The sequence below is a fragment of the Mustela putorius genome, unplaced genomic scaffold (assembly GCF_011764305.1).
Source record: "Mustela putorius furo isolate JIRA1106 unplaced genomic scaffold, ASM1176430v1.1 tig00003845_pilon_pilon_pilon, whole genome shotgun sequence".
NCBI classification, from domain to species: Eukaryota; Metazoa; Chordata; class Mammalia; order Carnivora; family Mustelidae; genus Mustela; species Mustela putorius.
This window is the reverse complement of record NW_025421998.1, coordinates 50,563,050-50,588,146: the sequence shown is the minus strand read 5'-3', so window position 1 is coordinate 50,588,146 and position 25,097 is coordinate 50,563,050. Positions and strand designations below refer to the sequence as shown.

The following is a 25,097-nucleotide window of genomic DNA, read 5'->3' as shown; positions in this document are numbered from 1 at the left end:
GGGTGTGTGTGTGTGTGTGTGTGTGTGTGTGTGCGCGCACGTAACGGAATACTATTCAGCCATTAAAAAGAACGAAATTTTGTGTGTGTATAATGGAATACTATTCAGCCATTAAAAAGAATGAAATTTTGACATTTGCAATGACATGGATGGAGCTAGTAAGCATCATGCTAAGCAAAATAAGTCAGTCAGAAAAAGATAAATACCATATTCTTTCACTCATATGTGCTATTTAAGAAACAAAACAAATGAAGGAAGGGAAGGGGAAAAAAAGAGTCCGTTTCTTGATTTGCCTCTCTCAAGTATAGAGAACAAACTGATGATTACCAAAGGGTAAGTTGGGAGTGAGGTGGGGATAGTTTAAATAACTGAACTTGGATTAGTTTCTTTTCCTCTCAAATTCTTATAAATCTTAGTGTATGTTCACGTCTTGGAACATTGACTAGAATCTCCAAAGACAAACTTCCTGATGCTAACAAAAACTGTTTAAATTTTACCAGTAAATACAAAGTTTCAGACAGTGTTTTGTCTGATAATGCTTACTTTCTTCTAGTCTTAGTTTACAAAGAATTTCTATCCTAGAAGAGTATTGCATTTTATTGAATATTTTCCTCTAATGAGATGATCATATTATTTTTTCATTTAACATTCACTGATAGGATTTTCTCCTTTAACCATTCTCTCATTTCTGGAATTATATCCCTATAAAAGAAAACCCATAAATGGCTAGTAACATATGAAAACCATTCAACTCTACCAGGAACCAGAGAAAGTAATGCTGTGCTATTTTTCACCTCTCAGCTTGGCAAAAATATCCAATGATGGCAGATATATGTGAAAAATAGTTCTCACATATATGATTGGTGAAGTATGAGGAAAATCTCTACTGCATACTGGTTCATTGTCCAAGGAAGTTGTCTGGGGGCAGTAGAAAATCAAGTAAAAAGATGCTCTCTCCCATGTCTACAAAGCAATTTAATATACTTTCTCATCATCTAAAAAACTGAGATTTCCCTAGAATGAATTTAAACAAGGTTTTCTAAAGTTACATTCACATTCAGGTTCAGGACTATCTTCTGAGGGGAAAAAAAAAAAAAAAAAAAAGACCACTGATCTTTCTAGTCCAATGATACAGGAGAATTTTCATTTAATTATTGGGATAATGGACAGTGAGAGTTGACTCTTGATTAAAATGTGAGAGAAGTGATTACAGATTAACAGCATTGTTTTTATTATGTTTAATTACCTCTTACCTGAGATTGTTTATATTGTTTTCCTTCTTACAGTACCAAAGTAGGTTAACTTGGTACCCAAATATTTTTTTTAACATTCATATGTTTACCTTTCAGGAAAGAAAACAGATGATTGAAATCAAGTAACTAAATTTATAGTTGCAAAAATCATAATCTTTGGAAATTTGCTTTAACTAATTCTTATTAATGCTTAAGTAATTTATTTAACTAATTCTTATTAATGCTTAATGCTTAAGAATGAGAAACTTCTAAATCCAAAGCCAACCAGCTTTGACTTGTGCCATCTCAATACAACTATTATAGCACTTAGATACCTACCTAGGACTCACGATGATGAGAACACATAATTGGCAAAGTCAGGGAGAGAACACTGGCAAATATTCATTCCTGTGCTCTACAAAGCTGAGTTCAACAGCCATGTCACAAAATTTGGCTTTATTATTCAATCCCTTTCTTGGCCCACATTATAAATATATATGCGAGTGAACTAACTCTGTTATTTTTCTGAGCCTTAATGACTTAATGTACCCTTTCTTGTGCTGAGTTTTAAGGCTAAACCAGAGCAAAGACTACCCAGAAAAAAACCTGCATCTTTTCCTACTTATATTACACGTATTCTCTTCACTGTTCCTCTCCCACTTGGACATGAAAATATTTATTTCATTCTTCTCCTTGAATAACTGTGTACAGAGATTAATCCACTCCTTCCATCTGTCTTTTGTTAATAAATCACTATGTGAATTCCCTGTCCTGACGTTTTACTTTAGATAGTTTTTTAAATTACTGATCCTCTTGGCATTTAACATTTGGTTATTAAATTGTTTACCAAAAAATCTTTTCCAGTGCCCCCTTCTCAAAAAATATAGCCAATTAAACAATACCTGAATCAATGTAGAATGAGTTCTTAAAAAGGGGTAAAAGTGTTCAAATTGATACTACTGTCAACCAGAAGAAACCTATCCATTTTTGTCTTATCTAAGAAAACTGTCTCTACATAAAAATTTCATGAAGAAGAAAAATGGGAGATAATGTGAAACAGTGTTTGAATAATATAAAAGTACACCTGTAATCATTTTCACAACCAAATTTATTCTCCTTGGACCAAAAAGAATGCATTTATATTCAAGCAGTCTTAAATTAACTATTTCATACTTAATATGTTGAATGCAAACACATCTCTTATGAAATTTCTATTGGAATTATTGATTAAAAAATCAAGTCAAATACGAATGTTACAAAACTCCTTCCCTAAAAATAATTGAAATATTTTTAAAATCATATACATAAGTCAAAGCACTGGAGGTCATTCTTGACTTATATTGTACAATGAATGGTTTCAATTTTTTTAAAAAAGATTTTATTTATTTATTTGAGAGAAGAGAGAGTGAGAGAGAGCATGAAAGGAGAAGCTCAGAGGGAGAAGCAGACTGCCCGCAAAACTGAGAGTGCAACGCGGGATTCAATCCCAGGACTCAGGGATTACGACCTGAGCCGAAGGCAGTTGCTTAACCAACTGAGCCACCTAGGTGCTTTAATTTTAAGCCAAAGGCTCTGACATCCCAAGAAGTTTACAGTGCTCAAATTTACAAAACAACAAATCAAAAGCCTGAGGACTTATTTTCTACATAAAAGAATGAATCATTTTTTAAAAATAAAAATTTTATAAAAACAGACTGTGATACCACTGTACTCTTTAATCACTCATTCATTCATTTAAAAATAGTCTCAGGGATCAATTATGTGCTAGGCACTGTAGGGAATAAAAATAGAAGTAAAACATGATCCTTTTCCTCACAGAGCTCATAATATAACTAATGAGGGGGATGGGGACACACATACATAAATAACCACACTGTGAGACAGAAAAGTGGGAATTTCTAAGATAGTAATAAAGAACTATGGGGGAGGAGATGTGGGGAGAAGATACATAACTAGGAAATTGTTGCAGGGGTTGGGGGAATTAGAAGACATTTGAACTGTGCTTTATAAGAGTTAGGATTTCTCCCAGCAAAGATTAATTGGAACAGAGCAGCAGAAGGGTATTTCAGAAAAAGGAAACAGCTGGTTATTAGTGTACACACACACACACACACACCATATACCCACCAGATAAACCAGAAATCTGACCTAAAAATACAGTTGTGAAGTACTCAATAATTGAAATGAATTGATTAAATGAGATAATCCTTGCGGGGGTGGGGGATGTAGTTATTAAACATTCCCTCAAGCTACACACTGTGAAGCCAACAAAGCATGTTGTCCAGGAGTTTGGCTCAGTCCCAATATTCTTGAGGTTAAAGAAAATGGTAGAGCATCTCCTTCCCCTGGTTCCCTCACGTACCCACCGATAAAGGCTTCCTCATCCCTTAAAGAAGGCAGAACTCAGTGGAGTTTAAAATAGCTCCAGAACACTTCCTGCTCTATTCCAACTGTGCTTTCATTCCTTTTGACTTAGACCAATTGGAATGTTGAGGGAAAACCCCATGAGGCATCAAGCATGTGAGATCATGTGTCAGTCCCTCAAAAATGTTTGTCCATCCTACTATGTGTATCCAACACTTCCCTACCCATGAGAAAGCAGAACATGTGGGGGAAATAGCTTTTAGCACATTGACGTTTCCCCCTTTTTACAAACAGATCTAAATATTTCCTTACTCAACTTTTGTAACAATTAATCACAACTCTATCCACTTCCAAACACGATGAAGACAATGTATTCTAAACATTTTGTTTAGATGTTACACTTCTATACATCTACAACAAAGTTGCTATTTATCCCATGATTTCCATGAATTAAATACTGGGTACATTGTAAAGGTTTAATACAACCCATGTAATGAATGTTGTATTACATAACCCCTTAAAGAAGTGTGCAATATTGTAAATTTGAGAAAATTTTTACAGACTTTTCTTCTAACTTCAGGGAATGAAGATACACTGTTCCATTCTTCTTAGCCCCCAGGGAAGAGGAATTCGTCACTTCACTAACTCTAGAATGGCTCATACTGTTTGAGTAAGAAGTTTAGGCATATTTGAGGTTAGAGCTAGAATGCTGGGCAAAGATGAACCTTTGGGAAAGAACCAAGGTAAGTGGTTAGAAAGGTCCTTAATTCTTGCCAATAGCCTCAATTCAAGGGAGAGGTCTCCTGATTCCAAAATCTGTCTGTGGAAAATAGAGAAAATCTACAGCTAACAGCTTTCCCCTGGCTTTCTCACCTACCCCCTGATAAAAGCTTTTCCATCTCTTACACAAGACAGAGGTAAGTGGAGGCTAAAATAGCTCCCGGGCACTTTCTGCTCTCTAACTGTTTTCATTCTCTTTGTTCTAGATCAAATGGAATGTTGAGGGAAAACCTACTTCTATTGAGAAGACATTCTTTGTATCTTAGCCTCCTCAAAAGGCTTTATTTGAATCCTCTAATACAGCCTTTGCTACTATCAATCACTTTCTATCTCATTTTTCTTTTATTTTTTCTTAGTACTTAACTAGTGTCTAAAGTAGGCTTATCCATCCATTATTCAATTGAACAATCAGTCAACCATAAGTCTCCTGATTTGTTTCATAGTTGTATCCTCTGTGACTAAAACAATACCTGGTACATGGTTGGCTCTTAAATATTTTTGAGCAAAAAAAAATGAAGAGATGAATAACTATTTCACCTCAGCCTCTAAAACTTCAAGCAATTACATCATCTCCCCAAACCTTCAACCTGCTAATTAAGAGTGGTCGGGATGCAATAAGTTCCTGCAATTTCTTCTACTTCCAATCCTCTGAATTTATTTACATCAGTAATTCTTTGAGAATACACTTGAATTGCCGTGTGTTTCCTGTTTGTCTGTTATTTTGCAAGTTCCTAATGGTCTGTGGGTTTCCTATATTGCATACAAGCACAAGAAGATTTATCTTTTAAAAAAATAATATGTTTTTCAGTAAATAATTCAGCAATAAAATTATGAATATTCTTATAGAGCTCTAAGTTTTCCATTCTAAAGCATTTCAATTAATGTGTAACATGAAATGTATTACCATACCACTTTAACATTTCATCATCTAGCAACAATGAGTGAATAATCAGGAAACACAAAATGCAAATATAAGAGAGTAAAATCCCAATTCTAATTTTAAAGCAATAAATCAATTACCAAGATCTGAATTAAACTTACAGTCTAAGTAAGCTAAGAGATCAGTTCTCAAATGTGAAACTGTATTCCCTTTTACATGAAATATGTTGGATTAAACACGAGTTAGTTTTACCAAAACAGCTAGCAGAGGCTTCTACTTTCTTTTTTATATATACTGAAATTTTTTGTCTAATCTACTTAAGTCAGCACCTTATTAATTATAGTCATAATATCTTTTATAGCTAAACTTCATATATCATTACAATAAAGTCAGAAGCATAGATGACATAATTTTACTGATATCATAATTTATTACTAAGCATTATTTATTATGTACATTCACTTATTTTTCTACACTGTATAACCAACCCATATATTCATTGTATTTGTAACTTATTTTTTTAATAAACCATCGTTTAGACCCAATCTTCATGGAATTTTAAAAAGCACTGTATATCTTTTAGAGGAATTTTAGAGAATTTAGATTTCTTAGTTTTAAAAAAGTTCTAATTATATTCTTAATAATAGAGTCATTTTTGCAAAGTGATAAAAAAGTGTGTGTGTGTGTGTGTGTGTGTGTGTGTGTGTGTGTGTTAAATGCCATTTTCCCTGGAAGGGTCAACAACAAGGAGCCCTGTTTATGAGCTATATTAACACCAAACAGAGAGCTTAGCAATGTCTGTTTCTAAAAATAAACTCTGTGTGTCTCTTGTTGTCATCATCAACCAGAGTCCTCAGTGCTCTGTGACAGAAAGCATCAAGGCTGCTTCTCTGCCTTTCCACAAGCATTCTACATCAATACCCCAAGTCCTCCCTTTTCTGTCAAGGTGGCAGAGATAAAAAGAATTCTGCAATCACCCTAAGCACACATTTAAACATTATTGCCCCTTAAGCAGACAGTTATCATGTTGTTTTGGCAGCAGGAAGGAATCTGTGGTTTCACTTGAATGTTATTCTTCTTTATTTAAACTACTAGAAATAACCCAAAAATGACAGAATGCTCTTTCTATAAATAATCATTCCAGTGTAGAGTTATATTAGGAGGTAACTCAGATGGCACGATAACGCCTAACAAGCTAATCTTAGACCTGCGATGCCATAAGATAGAAATACCCAGGCTAAGAATAACTGACCCAAAGGAGTCAGCCTGCTAAAGAGAGCTCCAGACCAGTGGGCATCTGCAGATTTTAATGCATTTAATGATCTTCTGAAAGCTTCTTTCCCCTGGAAGGCAATAAATTTTGTTGGTCATTAACTTGACAATCAATAATGCCGCCACAATGTATTCATAGAGATGGCTCAAGATTCTCACAGCCAACAAGATTACAAAACTTAGTTGATGAAAATCCAGGCATTGGCTCTTGAAAAGTTGCATTAGTACCTAACTGGTGAATTTAATGCATAGACTTAACTCAAGGTAAAGATAAACATTGCATCATGTTGGCACATAAAAACATCGCTATCCAGTTTTCACCGAAAATATTCAAATTGGACCCATATTGGACCGATATACACATTAAAAACAGAATAAAATTTTGTCCGCTAGATTAGTCTTTTGCCTTAAGAATGTGACATAGTATGTTGGGATCAGGATTTGAGAGAAGACACAGACTCGATTGACGCCCTATCCATCCCCATTTCTAGCTTAAGACTGAAGGGGGATGTGGGTGTAATTCTAATATTTTGGTCAAAAAACACACTGAACCCCATGGGGCCAACATTTGGGGGAAAAAATAAACTGAAAAGGTTCTTCAGCTAAATTACATTAGAAATAATGTGCTACTCTGTGCATACCTTACCTTTATGACTTAAAAAATGTCCTGCGAGTATTGGCAAACATGCCAAATGCTTTGGGGATACTGGTTCTGTCCACAGTGTGTACTCATTCCCCTGCATTATCATCAAGTCTCATGGAACTTAGGAGGCTGCCTGGACTCTCTCAGCCCTGGACAGTGTTTCTTCCCCAATTTCATTATCAAGCCCTGGGAATGTGCAGTAAGGCTCCTCTACCAAGCCCTTCAACACTGTTGCCTGTTTGTGCCTTAAACCTCCCCAGACTAAGAAGTAAGCCTATACATTTATTTATAAATATAGATGATTCCATATTTTTAGCACCAGATAGGAAACATATTCTCCTATGCAAAATATCTTTGCCTTTGAGAAAAAGAGGCAGAGACATGGTAAACAGGAACAGAGACATAGCAAACAAACCAAGTTCAAACCCGACCCTGCCAGTTCCTAGCCATGATCACCATCAGTAAGTTCCTCTGAACCTGTTTCCATTTCTGCAAAATATGAATACTTCTGTAACCACCACAGACCTATTCAAATCCCAGGAAGGATTAAATGATAAAACAATGCCTGGTACAGAAAAAGCCTCTGAAACATTAGCTTATTATGTTAACAAGAAGAATGACAGTGATAAAAAAAAAATGATGAAAACATAGGGCTTCAACCACTGACCTTCTTAAACGGAGATGAAACAATTAGATCAAAGGGGAATGTGGCAGAAAAACCATGAAAATGATAACTGATTGTGATATGTTTTTAAATCTAAAATGAGTGGTTCTTGACACAAAATCATACATTGGAAACACCCAATTGAATTTTATTCATAAGCAGATTTAAAAAGTACCCTCAGAGAGAGAGAGGGAGAAGCAAACCAAAGGACAGACTCTAAACCACAGAAAACTGTTGTCGGGGGAAGGTGGGTGGGGATGGGTTGAGTAGTGGATGGGGATTAAGGAGTGTACTCCTCAATGCGATCACTGGGCGACGTATTTAAGTACTGAATCACTAAATTGCACACCTGAAACTAATACTACACTGTATGTTAACTAACAGGAATTTAAATAAAAACTTTTTAAAAAGCACCATCAAGAGTAAAATTTAAATCATGTTCAATTCACCAAGAGCTTTTCTAGTTCACCTTACATGCAGTTCCCTGAAAACTTCCTGGGTAAAACCTGTTTTTACTAATGTAAGAACTCCTAGGCCACAACGTAATTTAATGGAAATTCAGTGAAATTTTCTTGGTTATGTCTTGTTTTGTTTTTAATCTCAAATTTTAAAATTTAAAACTATTTTAACCCAGTTTGGATATATGTCATGCCCTAAACACCCACCAAAACTTACCTCAAGCCATTGAAAAAGACATCCATGGGGCTACAACTGTGTCAATACTGAATATAAATTATAAATGAAATGTTTCAATGTAAGTGGTAGGCCACAAGGGGAAGAAGTTAAAAAAAATGAAGTTCTGGGGTATTTCCAACCTTATCAACATGCAAAGAGTTTAATCATAAGTAAATGACTAGTTACACTCTGTGGTTTGGTAAATTTCCTTCTTCCTTAGATGTAATTTTCATTGGATTTAATTATTGGGTATTTTAAAAGCACTATATATTAAAAAACCTATCACTTATTTCACTATGGAAAACTGAATACTAAAATAATGAACAGAACTGATACTCTTCCAAAACATGAGAATTGCTTCGTTTTGTATTCATGAACCATAGCATCATAGAGTAACCCTAAACATAATGTTTCTGATAATATTTAAAGTGTAGGTCATTTAGTATTGCAAAAATTCATTTAAATTAAATTTGTTTTGTGCAAGTGACTTCGTAGGGGTAGAATGGAACTAGTAGATATAAGGTATTTTCTCATCCCTTCATCTCTTGATTGTTAATCTCCCAAAAGGAGAAAAGGGAAAACTGCCCATAGTAAGGACACCACACATCCAAGCCAACCACTGGCATTTCATCTTCATTTCAAGAATGGGACAGACCACAGCACTGCCACTCTGATTTGAAGCACATGCCAAAATATCTTTGAATTTCATCTACAGAAAGCTTATTTTTAAAGTCATTTTCATGGGCTTTTATTCCAATTAAATTGTTTTCAAAGTATTCCAATTCAGAAAAAAATTGTTAAAATGCAGTTACTATTCCAGATTGTTAAAATTGTTCATTACTCTGAAGATGTAATAATTATAACAACATACTGGCAAAGAAATTGCATTTTGAATATTTTAAAAATAAGCCTCCTTCAGTGTACTGCAAATTTTATACATTAGATAAATTTCCCTTAATATTTTCTGTATTCTTCAAAGCCAACATTAAAGGAATATTTTACTCAAATTTATAATAAATTCTAGTAATACACTAGTCTACAGCATTGGTTTTCCTCTTCTAAAAAAATGATTTACAACCCTAGAGAGATCCAGTGTTCTTCCATAACTATTCTTTTTAGGGTTCCTTCTAACAACAGACAGTATTAAGAAAGGCTTTCTATTCAATACCAATAAAAAACAAATTATCAGTGTTAAAATGATGCATATCTTCATGAAAATGAAGTAACACCCACAATTCAACTGAAAGAAATCACATGGTCTACTTCCTTCATTTAATTATTTATATTTAGAAATACAAACTAAATAAAATTACAAACAAGGGTGCCTGGGTAGCTCTGTTGGTTAAGCATCTGCCTTAGGCTTGGATCATGATCCCAGTGTCCTGGGATAGAGCCCTATATCAGGTTCCTCGCTCCCTCCCTCTCATGGTCTCTCTCTCAAATAAATAAATACAATACTAAAAAAAAGAAAGAAAGAAAGTAAGTAAGTAAGTTAGTTCCAAAGAAGAAAATTCCAATCACCAACATACACACTGTAGCAAATACTGCTTGTGCCTCGCTAAGATGCGTTCTTCTCCGCCTTTCTTCTTCCTTAAAAAAACTAAAAGGTGAGCTGCAGCATCGACCCTTCTAGGTTCAGTATGACCTAGGAGCTCTTGTGGTAGTCCCATTTTTCTCTCTGTGACTGGCTAATACTTGGGGAAGGTGCTGCTATTCTATCCAATAAATTAAGAAGGATGATTTACTGGAGAAATTCAAGATAAAACTTCCTAAAGAAAATATCCAAGGAAGCAAAATGTCTCTTCTGTGTCTCCAGATTTGGTCTTCCATAAATAGACACGTCAACTCCTGTCTTCTGGAGAAAACAGACCTCTGACGACACCAACTCCAAGGCCAACAGAGGGGAGCGGTTTGAAGGATCTGATACTGTTGCCATTATTGACCTCCTGGGTGCTGCCAACTACTCTGCTACTTCACTAAGGGATAAACTTTCTTGTGTATCACTTTGGGGAGGATTTTCTGTTGCCTACAGCAGAAGACAGCCTAATTTACCTACTATTAACAATTAAACACCATGAGGATTTGGGCACAATAGCTTTGTGGGTGGGTGTGTAAAAAAAACCCTTCATAGAGGCACCTGGATGGCTCAGTGGGTTAAAGCCTCTGCCTTTGGGTCAGGTCATGATCCCAGGTCCGGAGATTGAGCCCTGCATCGGGCTCTTGCTCAGCAGGGAGCCTGCTTCCTCCTCTCTCTCTCTCTGTCTGCCTCTCTGCCTACTTGTGATCTCTGTCTGTCAAATAAATAAATAAATAAGAAAAAAAAACCTTCATAGGAAATATGGGCATATTGTAAAAATTCATGTAAGATGAAAAAGCACAATGAAAACAAAAGCACCCCCACCCCAGCAACAGGATCACCACCACCACATACACGAAACTTTCCCTGATTTCTTTCCGTCTATGTATTAATTCTTCTGGGAGATGGATAGATAAAGAAAATAACCCTTCAGAAAAGTGAGATCATATCATTGATGTTATTTTTCTTTAAAAGATATGAAATTTAAATGATTTTAATAGAATTAAAAACTGTAACTGAAGGTACCATAAACATCCTAAATTCTTCCTTCCTATATGAGGTATCATTTCCAAAAAGATCTTCCAAGGGTTAAAGAAGGAAATTATTTTAAAAATCAGTGTTTGGTCTCTCTCTCTCTCTCTCTTTTAACCTCTGCATTTCTATTTTAGGCAGCAGGGAGTCTGTCCTTGCTCAGAAAGAAAATATCAGCACTTTCACACATCCCTCCATTTCTCCTCTCTCTAGTGCCTCATATTGGTTATGTTTATGAACATCGCCCTACTTTATAAAACTTGCTTTCTGTCCTGTAACCAAAGTCTTATATATATATATATGTGTGTTTAAAACAGATTCACTGTTTGCCCCATTAATCTTACTATGCTTTCTCTACTTCTCAATTTCATTTTTTGCTTTTACATTCATCTCTTCATTGTGTGGGCTTCATTGTCAAGCAGTCTAGTTTATGTTTGGAAATTTCTGACCTATCTACCCATTTTCTCTCTATTATAATAACCCTTGCCTGGACGGACCATCAGATTACACTTCTCTTTGAACACCAAAGATTTTTCTTCATTATCCTCTGCCATTAAATGTTGGAGATTCTTGATAAATCTTCTTGAATCCCATATATACGCTTCCTCCCCACCTTACCCCACCACAGATCTTTGCTTTACCTGATGAACACCCCAGAAGAATTATTATTTGAAAATCAAGAGCCCATTACGATATGACTCTGTGATGAACATTTGCAACAACCTGTCCTTAAAGAGGAGAGTCCTTTCCATCTATCCATTTATTTTTTCTTTTCTGATGAAATAATCTTTCATCTTTTCACAAAATCATCTTCTGTTTCATTGCTTTAGAATATCAGCTTCAGGGATATAAATAATCTCTTTGTTATGCTGCCATTGTCTTTCTTATTAATTAACGTCTCCCCAGTTGCTGGGGTCCATTTTCCTTTTTTCATTCCCTATGATTGTCTTGAACCTTTCCCCTTTATTGGTAAAGGGTTTCACTGATGTCTATTCTGCTTCCTGCTATTTCTAATGAATATTTTTGTTCTATAATTACCATGGTTTTTTCATTTTCAATTTGTTTCACTAGATCTAAAATATCCCTTTTCATCTCATGCTATTGTTTTATCATCTCATCTCTGAGCTCTTGTTTTATGGAATTTATGTTTTTATTAAGGAGCTCTATTTGTGGGGAGCAATTATTAGACAATTCCATGGATTCAGTAAATTGGTGTTTTCTTCTTGTGAAACATCTAAGATTAGTTGGAGAAGGGTATTTTGTTGAAGAGAACTATGGATCGTTTTTCCCAATTTAGACTGTTGCTCTGAGGCCTTCATATCTCCAGTGAGGCAATACTTGTCCTCATACCTCCATTTCACTAGTCTCATTCCCAGAATCATTTCAATTATTTCTACCTCACAAGATATAACGACAACAGCAACAACCACTAAAGCTGAGGCTATCTACTCAGTTTACTTCTCTTCAGATCTAAGAATGTTAGTGAGAATTTTTAGGAAGTCATCATCTTGTCAGTAAAATTCTTAGGAGGCCTAGGATGCAGGCCCTGTTAGGTTTCTCTGTTCGGATCAAAGCCCCCCGGGTCCATTTCTTCCTTGACTATTAGCTTCTGAGATGTTAGGTCATATCATTTTCTGTACACACTTAATGCTGAATATTGTACCCGTGCCTGTGCCCGCATACACGTGTGCGCGCGTGTGTGCGCACGTGCGCGTGCAGGGTGAACGTTTGCCAACTTAGACAATTCTGGGATCTCTTCAGTATCTATCAGTGGTGGGAAATTATGTAGCGTATTTTCAAATTCTCATTTTCAAAATCAAAATCCTTTGAAATCCTTTTAAATTCAGAATCTGGGTTTATTTTAGTCTTCTGAGGCATTTTATTGAATCTTCTTTCTCAATGGATGAAACAGTCATTCCGCTGGTGTCGTCCACAGAAATATAAAATACTCATTCTTGTCCCCATCCTCAATGGGTCTATTTATAACCAGCTTTCTGATCACCACCTATCAGATATTCAAACTGATAACAGCCACGTAAGTGAAGATAACTTGAGTTAGAGAACAAGCAAAAGAGTAATTATGGGAAATACCAGAAGTGATTCTTGACATGACAGGAGCATTTCACAGACTTACATTTTCATAATTAGATTCTGCTTTCCAAGTAGACATAAATGGCTACTGAATCTAAAATGTTCCTTTCCCCTCGACAATGCACACCAAAGGGGGGAAAAAAAAGATTCCGAAAGGGTGAAGATATGTTTTCCATAAAAGAAATTCAGGATTTAGATTTAAATGCTTTTCTTTTATACCCTAAAATAAGAATACATAGTAAAAATATGAGTTTTCCTTATTTTAAATGTATTTTACATTAATGCTGTACAAGCTCTAGGAAATTCTTTTACAGTAATTGTTCCAATATTGTCTGGACAGTTCTGCTGTCCAACATGTTAAGCAACATGCCTGGCAAAAGGAGAACGCCCCCAATTCTGCCAGCTACTGCTAAGTGACCTGAGTCAATATTTGTACATGCTTCAATTTCTGCCACAGTTATCACTTATACTGGCCCACACAAGCCACAAAAGTAGAGACTGATCTAGCAAAATGAATTCCAAGATTCAACTCTATAGAGCTTTTTAACTAAAAACACATTAGCAGCTTATGCTGTAGTACCTAGTTCTACCTAACATGTCTTGCCTAGCTGGGTCAATATTGGGGGGGGGGGGGAGGAGGAAAGGAACCAAAAATATTTGCAATTCAACAGTCTATAATGAACTCTGAAGAAAATCATCTTTATTAATGCACAGTATCCAGTTTAACTAAAATAGAAAATGGAAGTTCAAAGCAATAGCTAACAACAAAACAAAGCTTTTTAAAACAATTAATCCCAAGAAATCTGCTATTGTGTTTTCACTGTTCAATTACATGTTCTGCAATTCTTTGCATTGATTATTACATAATGAGACATTTTACAGAATACACATGCACACACGTGCATGCACATTTATACGCACACACACACAAGCTGCTCTGATTTACAGTCACAATTTGCACAAGGAAAAGACTGGTTCTTATCAGACCAGGGAAACAAAAAAAAAAGTAGCTGATGTATCAAACAACCAAATAAAACTTACTATCAAAACAAAACATCACTGTTCCATGTAATATACCATCAAATTCATCTATCTAGTTTGTTTGGCAAGATAGGGCATGGTACTGAAGAGCCAGAAGCCCAGGTTCACTCACTTAAAATATAGTTATAATAATAGTGAGCCTGCACTTTAATAACATGTTGTTAGATCTGAACCTCATATGAATGCCAAGAGGTGAACAGGAGGAAATCTTTATTGTTCAGTTTACAGATGAGTAACCAGTTATACAACTGGCTTTCGCTAGAACACAGAGCTCTTGAGCGTTCTCTCCACCACTCTGCACAGCTACCAGATACCTCTTTCAGATCCAGAGACTCCATCTATTCCTAGGCTTATCAATCATACCCATGCCACTGGTCCAAAAGGGGGTGGAATGAAATTTGTAGATAAATTAAGACAAACACACCCCAAATTTAGCAATTGACTTAAAGGAAAACCCTATTGAAATGGGTCACCAGGATCCCCATCACTTCCTCCTACCCATACGTCTGTGATACTCAAAGTTTACTGCACCTTAGGTTTGCTCGTAAGATTTTAAAAATTCGGATATTCAGGTTAGTTCCCATACCAGTTAAGTCAGAAACTCTGGGGGTATGACTGAGGCTTCAGTATTTTGTAAAAGATTCTTGATGACTCCAAGTTTGAGAGCCAACGCCTCAGAGGAAGTACACAATAAACACTGGGGGAATTGAATTTAAGGCCATATCATATTGAACAAAATCAAATATTACACAACATGGTAGTATAGATGCACATGATTTCATATTTCAAATTTTAAAAATAAACAGAACCTGAAGTTTTCTTATTTCTACCAGACAGGTTTGGGAGTTGATGTCAATCTACATCACTTTTCATTTAATAGCTGGTGCTTAAAAGATGCTTCCCTTCCTGTAGAACCGACAACCGTATGGACAGTCTGAAGTACTTCCCTGCTTGAAAATATTATTGCCTTAGTGTCAGGAAAATGGCAATCTCAACTGAAAAATGGAATAAAGTTACATGTGATTACCAAAGACATTGAAAACAGGGAGGCTTGCAAACACCTGTAGCCTGTGGCAAGAGTTTCAGTGTCAGCAGCCAGTTCCTGCTGGAAAGACACAGCTTTGTTTCTACCATGTGGAAGAAACATTAAACTTGCTACACAGAGGCAAGGACTGAAAGGATTAAGTGTAGAACTGAAAAGACCCCTAAAATAGTTATTTTTAAAAAGTCGATCCATATTTAAAAAACAAAATGCTAAATTAAGCAACGAGTTCCATTTGAGACCCACCCGCTGACCCCTCCCCAAGCTTTTGTCAACTTTACAGCCAATGACCATAGAAAATAAACCGTATTAAAATCCTCATACGTTTGCTTCAGATAAGCGGATACTACTAATTAATAGAATTCCTCTCACATAAGTACAAACATCTCAAATGACACAAAACCAATCTCTTAGTCTGAGTGCAAGAAAATAATCGGGTCAGGAGAAGTATCTCAAAATCATCACAACTGACCGAGCTTTAAAAGAAAACTTGCTTCAGACATAGAGCCGTAAATGGGAAGGTGCTCAGCACTGAGCAGACATGGTGCCAACCTGTGGAATATTTCTTTCACGTCTAGCTCTACCCCAGCAAATGCTGCTTTATGTTGCCTTCTTTGCAGGGAGATCTCTGTGGTGATCTAGACTTAGGATTAAGCCCACAAAGGAACTAAAAAAGACGTGAGAGAGAACTTTAAGCCAATTTAAACGGAATCATTCCAAAGAGGACGGAAATTTTAAAAAGCCCCCAAGCTTTAGGAACTGGCTGTAGGATTAAATATGAAGAGCAACAATTACAACTAAGTGATACGGCCGGGAGAGTCTGCTCTTTTCACAAATAGAAATTGATAATGCTGACAAGCTTGATCTCCCCCAGCACATCCCCTTGAAGGCACAAGTACAGACGGCTGGGAAACAAGAATCTGTTACTGTTATTCTTTCAAGGGCCACACCTGCATATAACACCTTTATGTGTGTGCTATGCCGTCCATCTGCCTGACAACGCCAGACTCTCCAAATGTTGTTCGAGAAAATTATATCAACCATCTGCTAATAATAATTGTATCCCACCACTAAATAGTTTTATTTGGGGCTGATGAGAGAAAGCCGCATTGAAAACTACCTTTGCAACTCCAAGCAAACCCATTTTGGAAGGCAGGTCTAGAAAGAGCTGTGTTTCTGGATGCACACTGTAAATCTAAAAGCATCAGGCTAGCGCAGGCTGCAGTCCAAACTGAAGGAAGCTCCACTCTGAACTTACCTGATTTTAAAAGTCCCATTAGAATCCCTTGCCATCAGCACAGATCTCCTTCTTCTAGTTGCACAGTAAGGCAAAGCACCCCCAACTACATTTCACTTATCTCAGTCCCAGCTTTCCCCAGAAGCTTTGAGATTTCATTCAGAAGCTGTCGTCCCTAAACACTGAATATGCACAGAAACGGTAATGGAAGGGATCTAAGTTAAACCCTACAGACGCACCAGGAAAACAGCAACATCAACACCAAAAGCAGCAAATCCTTGAGAGGTGCTTTCTCTTAGCTCCATTTCCCAAGTCAGCCTCCTTTCACACGTAAAATGTCTCAGTTATGGAAGAGGAGCTTACCTGAGCTGATCATACTGTGCATTCTCTGCTGAGCCAAGAGCTGCTCTCGTCCAGCCACCCCATCTGAGGAAAAACACGAGTCACTCTCGTAAATTGTCTGCAGCATATTCCAATCACTCTTACTTCAGCTACATGAAAGATTCATCGCTGCTCAGTGCACGGGCCCCAGGAGCTGCCCTCCCTGGTCCTCCCTCCTCCCCGAGGAGAGGCAGCAGCCGACCAACTTCAACAATGATTCCCTTGCTGTTAAGGTGGACATACACTTCTCTCAAAGACCTGGACACTTTTCCTATGTTACCAACCTGTGTACAGAGCAGAAAGGACCGAGTGGATGCTATGGCTCTCTGGAGTTTAGGTTCTCCCGGAAACTAAAAGCAGGTGGGAAACAGGAATGTGCTTCGGGGTTATTGCTTTGTCAGAATAAGTAGAAAAATATTAACTCTACCCACGAGAAAAAGAAACCAATTAAACCTGGCTTATAGTTCTTCAGGCTGCTAGAGTTTCGTGGCAGGAACCCTGAGTCCTGCAAGTGGCTTCGGCCGGCGCCCTTCTATCTGTGTGTGTGTGTCTCTTCCCCCTCTCTGGTCTCTCTCAGCTCAAGTTGGCGAAAGCTAGTGATAATCCATTTGCATATGAATCAACAACGGCAGGGCCCACAGGCACAGAAATAGAACAATGGTCGGCCTGAGCCAAAAATAGGTCAAGCATGGCCGAGTGATTGGAGCCTGCATTAATGCATTTAAAAATACCCCAGCAAACCCAGCTGTCCAGCCTCTATCTTTCAAACCATAATTCTCTATTGCAGGGCCTTAAAAGCAATTAACTCTTTCCTCCCTCCAAGCTTGCTTTACACACTGTATTTCCACACGGGAGATTCGCCTCCAAAGACAGGCAGGCAAAAAAAAAAAAAAAAAAAAAATTAAGAATCATAATTCTAAGAGGGCAAATGCACATACATTTAATTTCATTTTATTTTTATAGTATGTGTTTTTGGAAGAGAGAGGAGAGAAGTGCAGAGCTCTGTATTGGTTCTAAAATAATACTGGAAGCTTTTGCTCATAATGTGGTTTCTGCCTCACCCACGCACAGCAATCCTGGTGTTCTATTTTTGTTGCCTGTTTCTCCGGCTACACTGCAGTTGGCTGTAGCACTAGAAGCTTTTCTGCCTTCGAGTTTCAAGACTGACAGGAGATTTAGTAGAGGTAGTTTCAGAAAATAAGCACACCCCAGAATAAAATGTTTATGAAGAACTCCCTTGATTTTTTACTTGCTATTTATGTAAGGCAATTGTCCATTTCACAAACCCTAACCACCTCTCAATTCTATTGCATCCAGTTTCTCTTCTATCAAGTTAAAAAGAAAACATAGCTCAGATCTGAAAATGTCCCCTCTATTTCAGCCTCTGAGGCTAAATTCAATGTGGAAAAGAAAAAGGAAAGGAAGTGTGGACGCTGTTTCATGGATAGACGCAGAACCACTGAATATAATGTATACACCTGTAGATCAACCAATAAATATGCTGAGTCCCCAGCTAGGAATATTCTGCATTCACCTCTACCTGAAAGACAGACCCCACTTTTCTATAGAAATAGCATTTATAATAGAGGATAGGCTCCCAGACCAACAAACATTGTGGCATTCACCTGTAGAGTAAATGAACTGTACTGCTAAACATTATATAGTCTCTGGTGGACGCTTATAGCACCATTTCTCTATGAGAAATAAATTCTGTATCACAAACTGGGTTGGAGTGTCTAGCCACTCCCAAGGGCACACCCAAAACTGATAATCCACTAGTTCTGAGAACTCTTCTCACTTTTCTAAACTAGATCAGCAGGGAGAATGTCATTCTTGGCATATTCGTAGCAACAGAGAAGGAAAGGGGAAAAGCAGAGTGTTTCAAGGTTCCCAGAACAATCAGATGAAGGAAGGATCTTGGCCAACCACAGAGTGTGGGGCAGGGGAAAGAGAACAAGGAGACATAGGGTTCGGGTGGAAGGGAGGAAGACTGTTGAGTCGTTAGGCAGATAACCCACGGCTGAAGAAAGTGGCACTGAATTGTCCTTCTTTCATAGATTAACTTCTATCTCTTGCAAAATTATATTCTGACCGATAAATTACAAGGTTTTTAAAAAAGAAGTTATTCCGAAGCGCATGTGATTTAAGTCAAAACAAGAAAATCCTATGTTCCTGTCAGTCAAAAAAAAAAAAATTAATTCCATTGATATTATAACTAAACTTTGACTCAGTTAAGAAATCATTATATAAAATTCAAGAGACGGAAATCCTGTGGAGTTGGCAATTTATCTCAGGGATGATGGACCTAAGCATCACATTTTGGACCTGGGGAAAACTTAGAATTTGCTACAATGGTGTTCAAACTCTGTCCCTCAGGATGCTGTGGAACATGGGAGCGGACTCACAGCACTCTCCAAAAGAGATTCTTCCCCAAACCACCACCGCAACCTTCCTTTTATTTTGTTTATACCGGAATATGCAAGAGTTCTTTTGAACAACAGCTTCTCAGAGTAAGAAGAAATCCACTCATTTAGGACAAATGAGCTCCCTATTTTAGACACAAAGAAAGTAAAAAAAGGTGTGCTGAAGGTTACTAAGGCTAGGAAAGCACTCATTAATGAATTTATGACAAAGGGGACTTGCTTAGTCTGGGGCAGGTAGTCTCTAATGCAACAGGCTTTCCAACCTGTTCGGGGATTATGATCAGAGAGATTCAGAATAAATTTTAACATGATCTAGTGATGAAAAATAGAACCACCCAATGTTTCAGAGTGGTTTTGAAGAGAATATGCAAAACTAGTGGTAAACATGTAAGAGGAATAACATAATCTCACTAATGACATAATAGACATCCTTTTTCATTTTAAATTTAAATCATATCCTCAAACCACAATTGACAAAAACAGTTTCTCAGCTTTTATCATCATAAAAAATAAAATAACTCCAAAAGAGTTAGTAATTATCCTATTTCTTAGACGTTCCAGGAAAAGGCGTTCCACATAAAATAATGCATTGTGACTTCTTCATGTTGACCAAGTTATTCCACTTGAGATTTATTTACATTTCATCCCACATTTTTTCAGTGTTTGTTTATTTGTTTTTTCCATTAGCGGTCTTCTTTCACCTCTTAACAATGAAAAGTTAGTTTCAAGTGAAAAAACATGGGACATTTATCATAAAATAGGTATCACTTGTTTCTCAGAGGAAAAATAAGCATCATTAAAATCACCCCAAGTATATTGATTACTACGGTTCCATTAACCAACAACTTCAATATTAAGACTACTACATAATTCCTCTCACATCATCTCAACAATGTCTGTGAAGAAATGTCACTAAGTTTCTTTTTGGGCATTTATAGAACCAGTTTTACTGACTTGGAAAGAAAGATTTTAAGTTCTATAATAGAAAAACCATAGTAAGCTAACTCAAATGCCAGTCTAGAATAAATAGGCATTTAAAAAAATGTCAATATAATAAACGTTAATTCAATTTAGTAAAAATGTTGGAAGCTGATCTAAAAATCACTTTACATTCATTTTACACTCATTCAATAATTTTTAATATAATCTACTGTTGAAAAATGAAACCACTGTCTAATTGTTTCTCAGTGGTTTCAAACAGAATATGCAAAACTAGTAATAAACATATGAGAGGGACACCAAAACGTCATTCGGAAGTGATTATGACAATTCCGATGCTTATTAGCAGGTATATAGGCAAAATAAAAAGATGTATAAAAAACTATCTAGGGGCTCCTGGGTGGCTCAGTGGGTTAAGCCTCTGCCTTCAGCTCAGGTCATGATCCCAGGGTCCTGGAATCGAGTCCAGCATCAGGCTCTCTGCTCGGCAGGGAGCCTGCTTCCCCCCTCTCTGTGCCTGCCTCTCTGCCTACTTGTGATCTCTGTCTGTCTAATAAATGAATAAAATCTTAAAAAAGAAAAACTATCTATATGGCATCGAGGTATTTCCAGAAATATCCTCAGACCCCTAGCTCACAAGGACATTTTCTTAGGTGCTGACTACAGACGCACTGGAAAGAAGCAAAGAAGGTCACGTAATCTGATTTATTCTAAAACAATAAGGTACTCTATGCTCGTCTGTAATCAGACGCAGACTTTTCATGCAGCATCAAATCCTATGATTCTGGAATCTAGATGCACTAAACTTTAAAACTTGTTTACCTAAACTATTAATTGCACTTTATAGGAAAGCTACAAATTATTCACCAATACCTGTAATTCCTCTCTCGTTCCCTGATGCATTCACAATGCATCTTCTCCCACCCTCACGTTTCTCAAACTACTGTCAACAGTTATACCTGTTTGCCTGCAGGCGGTAGACTCGGTACCCGCAGACTCCCAAAGAACAGGGAATATAGAGTACAGTATACTAATTTTTATTTCTTATTTAAAGAGCTTTTTTATCTGAATTTTCTATCTCTTGGAGGAACATCACCAATTCCTATTAGACAATGGATATTCAATTTACAGTGATTCCTCTCCACTGAAACAACCTAATTGGTTACCAACTGGTCTTCTGATAAGGAAATCTTGCCTCCACCCAAGAGCAGTTAACGGGTTTGGGAAAACACATGAGCAAAGAAAGTCCAGGGAGACTGATATGAAAACAAAGCAACATCGACAAAAACTCTTAATAATCGGTGGCCTTGATTTGATTGATAATAATTTCTTCTCTAACTTTTCCCTTCAAATGGGAAGTGTTGATCCGTGATTTACGCTGTTTCTAGGGGACTACAGAGTATCAGGGTCACCTGGGAATTTGGTAGAAATGCATTTTATTGGCCCCTATCCCAGATCTACTAAATCACAATCCCTAGGAGGAATCTGTACTTTATATGCCCTCCAATTCATTCTGACACACAACAAAGTGTGAGAATCAGTAGATTAGATCAACCTTTCCAAAGCAATGATTAGAGGGCTAAAGGTAAATGGATAATGTATCTTTTGTGGACCCAATTTTAAACTAGCCAGTATTACTAGAGAACAATTTTTCCAAATGAAAATCATTAAACGAGGTAAAAGACTGCTGAAGACCCTGGCCTTTCAAGGTATAAAAAGGAGGATCATCCCAAAAATGATCTCTGTGATGGCAGACGAGACCAGCATTATACACTTAGTATGATAGGGATGTGGGCACTGATCTTCTTCACAAAGCTATGTTGTTCTAGGTTCTGTTTTTCTAAATATTTGCCAGTTGCACATTAGTCCCTGTATGCAGAACTTAGAAGAGTCCGTCCAGGAGGAGAATGTATTAATAATATAATATTCTACATGTAATATTGCACTGTTATTCATTCTACCTTGCATTGTTATTCATTCTACTATAGTATCTTATTAAAATTTCAATAATATACTTCAAATCAATAATAAATTATAATTTTAAAAAGCTAGGTGCATGTCTGAAAAAATTATATTTTGTTGAAATCAGTGAAATGTAATTGCATATCTATTTTTTGTCTTTATTTTTCTTGGTTTGTAGACAGGTCAGAATCAGACTGTAGCAGAAATGATCTCACAGGACTCCTTAATGTGGTCATCACCATCTAGTATAATCTGAACAAACAAAGTATTCAATATATTTTTTGTAGTATTTTAAAGATATTAGTCCAAAGAAATTAACATAAAAATGCATTGTGGGTACTACACTTTATAGTATTGGATCTAGTAACTGCAGTGATGGCAGTTTCTAGAAAAGTCTGGTTATCAATTGCATTGGCTCATGTCCATATGTTCTATTTTTAATTGGTAAATTCCATTGATTATACCACTCTGACTCACAGTTCTGAAAGAAATATAGCTTCAGTTTTAACCTTCTCTCCCTGCAAAAGTCACTTGAGAAACTTACAACAGTATTTTTTTTTTTTTACACTTTGTATCATGGTACTCTAAAATTATTTCACATAGAAAAACTATTTCATATTAGTGTATGTACCAATATGCCTGAATGGAAATATCAGTAAGCATCAACCAGAAATCTTGCTTTTGCTTTAAATGGCAGGTAATGGTTCACACTGGTAATCAAACATCATTTTCTTTCTAACAGCATTGACTCTGAAATACAAACCAACCTTGACTAAACTAACCTATGTTTACTAAACCATGTATGTAGAAGATATTTATGAGACCAGAGAGACTCTAGATAGAGATCTTAGTTTTAAGACAAAACATTATTTTTGGCTACAGGACTATGAAAATCAAAATTCTGGAAGAATTCCAGTTAAGTAAAATTAGCATTCTGAGCTTCACTCTTTGGTATGCCTCAAAAATTTAATTTTATGTTATTTCACAAAGTAAGTGTCCTTCTTATGTAGCCACACCTTAGTATTTATCATCTTACAAATAAAAGGGATTCTGATCACCAAAAATCAATAGTGATACATAACAACTGGATGAACACTGTATTTGAGAGCTAGGATAAGACTGATTTCCACATGCTAATAAGTATAGCAGACATAAAAAAAAAAAATCAACCCAGAAATGTCATTTCTTGCCACAAAGGTCAAGCTGATATTTACCATAGCAAACCACTACCTATCACCACATTAAATCAAGAGAATGCCAGAAAGCTTGCCACTGAAAATAACAACATTTTTTTGATATTGCGATTAAATTCTGACTTAAACGGTCTAATTGGATGCCAACTACCATATTTAAGAAATAACAAATGCCCAACACTTATTTTTTACTGATCAAAAATATTTATAGCAATGGTGTATAACTAAAGTACAAACATTTGCAATTAGCCATACCACTAAGTTTATCAGACATCCCATGGGTAAGGAAGGAATCTTTGCTATTTCAGGACTGACTATTTCATGTAACAGATTTTCTTTTTGTGAACATTTGTCTGATAGATATTTTTCTATCCTTTTACTTTCATCCTTTGCATCCTTTAAGTATGGCTTTTACAGATACCAGATACCTCTTTATCTTCCCCCTTTCATCCCAAAGAAAAGTCTCATGTTTGGTAACTTCACGGAAGAAAATAGTGGCCCTTGCTGTTTCATCATCTTCTCCAGAGCAAAAAAAAAAAAAAAAAATAGTAAGTCTATTTTATCTTTCAAACATTTGCCCCATGTTACTTCCTTGGCAAAGCCTTCCCTGATCTAAGCAGTCATGAATGAGAAGACCTAACTCTATCCTAACTTCTGTCATAATAAGAGTCATTGGCTATTTCAACAATTGGGCTCCATGTGTGTTCGCCATGCTAGGTATCAGCAAGCCAGGAAGAGAACCGTCATTCACTTACATGCCTACTGCACTCTGCCTAGCAAACAGTAAGTGCTCTATATGATAAGGGAATCTATGTAAATACACATGATGTGTTGATTTTGCACAGGTAAGTGTCAGGCAAACAGTTTCTATCATCTTAGGCATCAGCCATTCCAATCTCACCACCCACCCTCCCCCAAATCTATCTCCAGACTTCGTTTTCCTATCTTGGGAGGTTACCTCACACACCCAATACCAACATCACCCTGGTCAGATAAATACGATGATGACATCACACACAATACTTTTCAGGACAATATCGTAACCAATAATAAGATCTGTATCATTATAAATTCTACCATGCTTTATTTTCCTAGGACTAAACACAGGAAATTAAAACATTCAAGATCATAGAGAATTTATTCAACACATTTCCATTTTGACACTGAAACTATTTTTGCTGAAAAGGAGTTTTGAAAATGTCCACAAATGTTGCTGTGCTCTTGAGGCTCTCCAGGCTCTTCTAATGATGGCCAGCCTGGATCCAGGGCACAATGACAGGACTCTTCTGAAAACATCAAAGCTCTAATCAAACAAGTCCCACTTTATATTCTCATTGACTTGAAGATTCCCTTTTAGTTTTAAAGGGCTCCTACCTGGTCTACGTCTTTTGAAGGAGGGGACTTATGTTCACATATTTTCTAAATCAAAGAGAGATAGATACTGGAAAATATGGAAACTTCAGCGTCAGAGATTAAGTTATACTCAATTCATGAAAAACGTAGAATACCTTTCTTATGAAAGGCAACTACAGAACACCCTACACGGTGTGACTCATGAGTGGAGAAGGGGCTGTGGATTCAGATGGAATTTGACTGGAACCCCACCCTCTGTCACTTAGTAGTCAGTTATAAGCTGTAGAGCTTGGATAAGTTACTTAACCTTCCTTAGT

General features: G+C 36.6%; 1 protein-coding gene across 16 annotated transcripts in view; it reads right to left on the bottom strand.

The window, feature by feature from the left end:
* The window catches only part of HDAC9 (histone deacetylase 9), a 924,856-nt gene that overhangs the window by 518,701 nt on the left and 381,058 nt on the right, over positions 1-25,097 (bottom strand). For 13 of the 16 annotated variants that reach the window (XM_045062751.1, XM_045062752.1, XM_045062760.1 and 10 more), the window contains one exon: positions 16,893-16,955. In XM_045062751.1, the coding sequence (XP_044918686.1) occupies positions 16,893-16,955 (63 nt within the window). The other 3 variants (XM_045062754.1, XM_045062756.1, XM_045062755.1) reach the window with 3 other exon arrangements.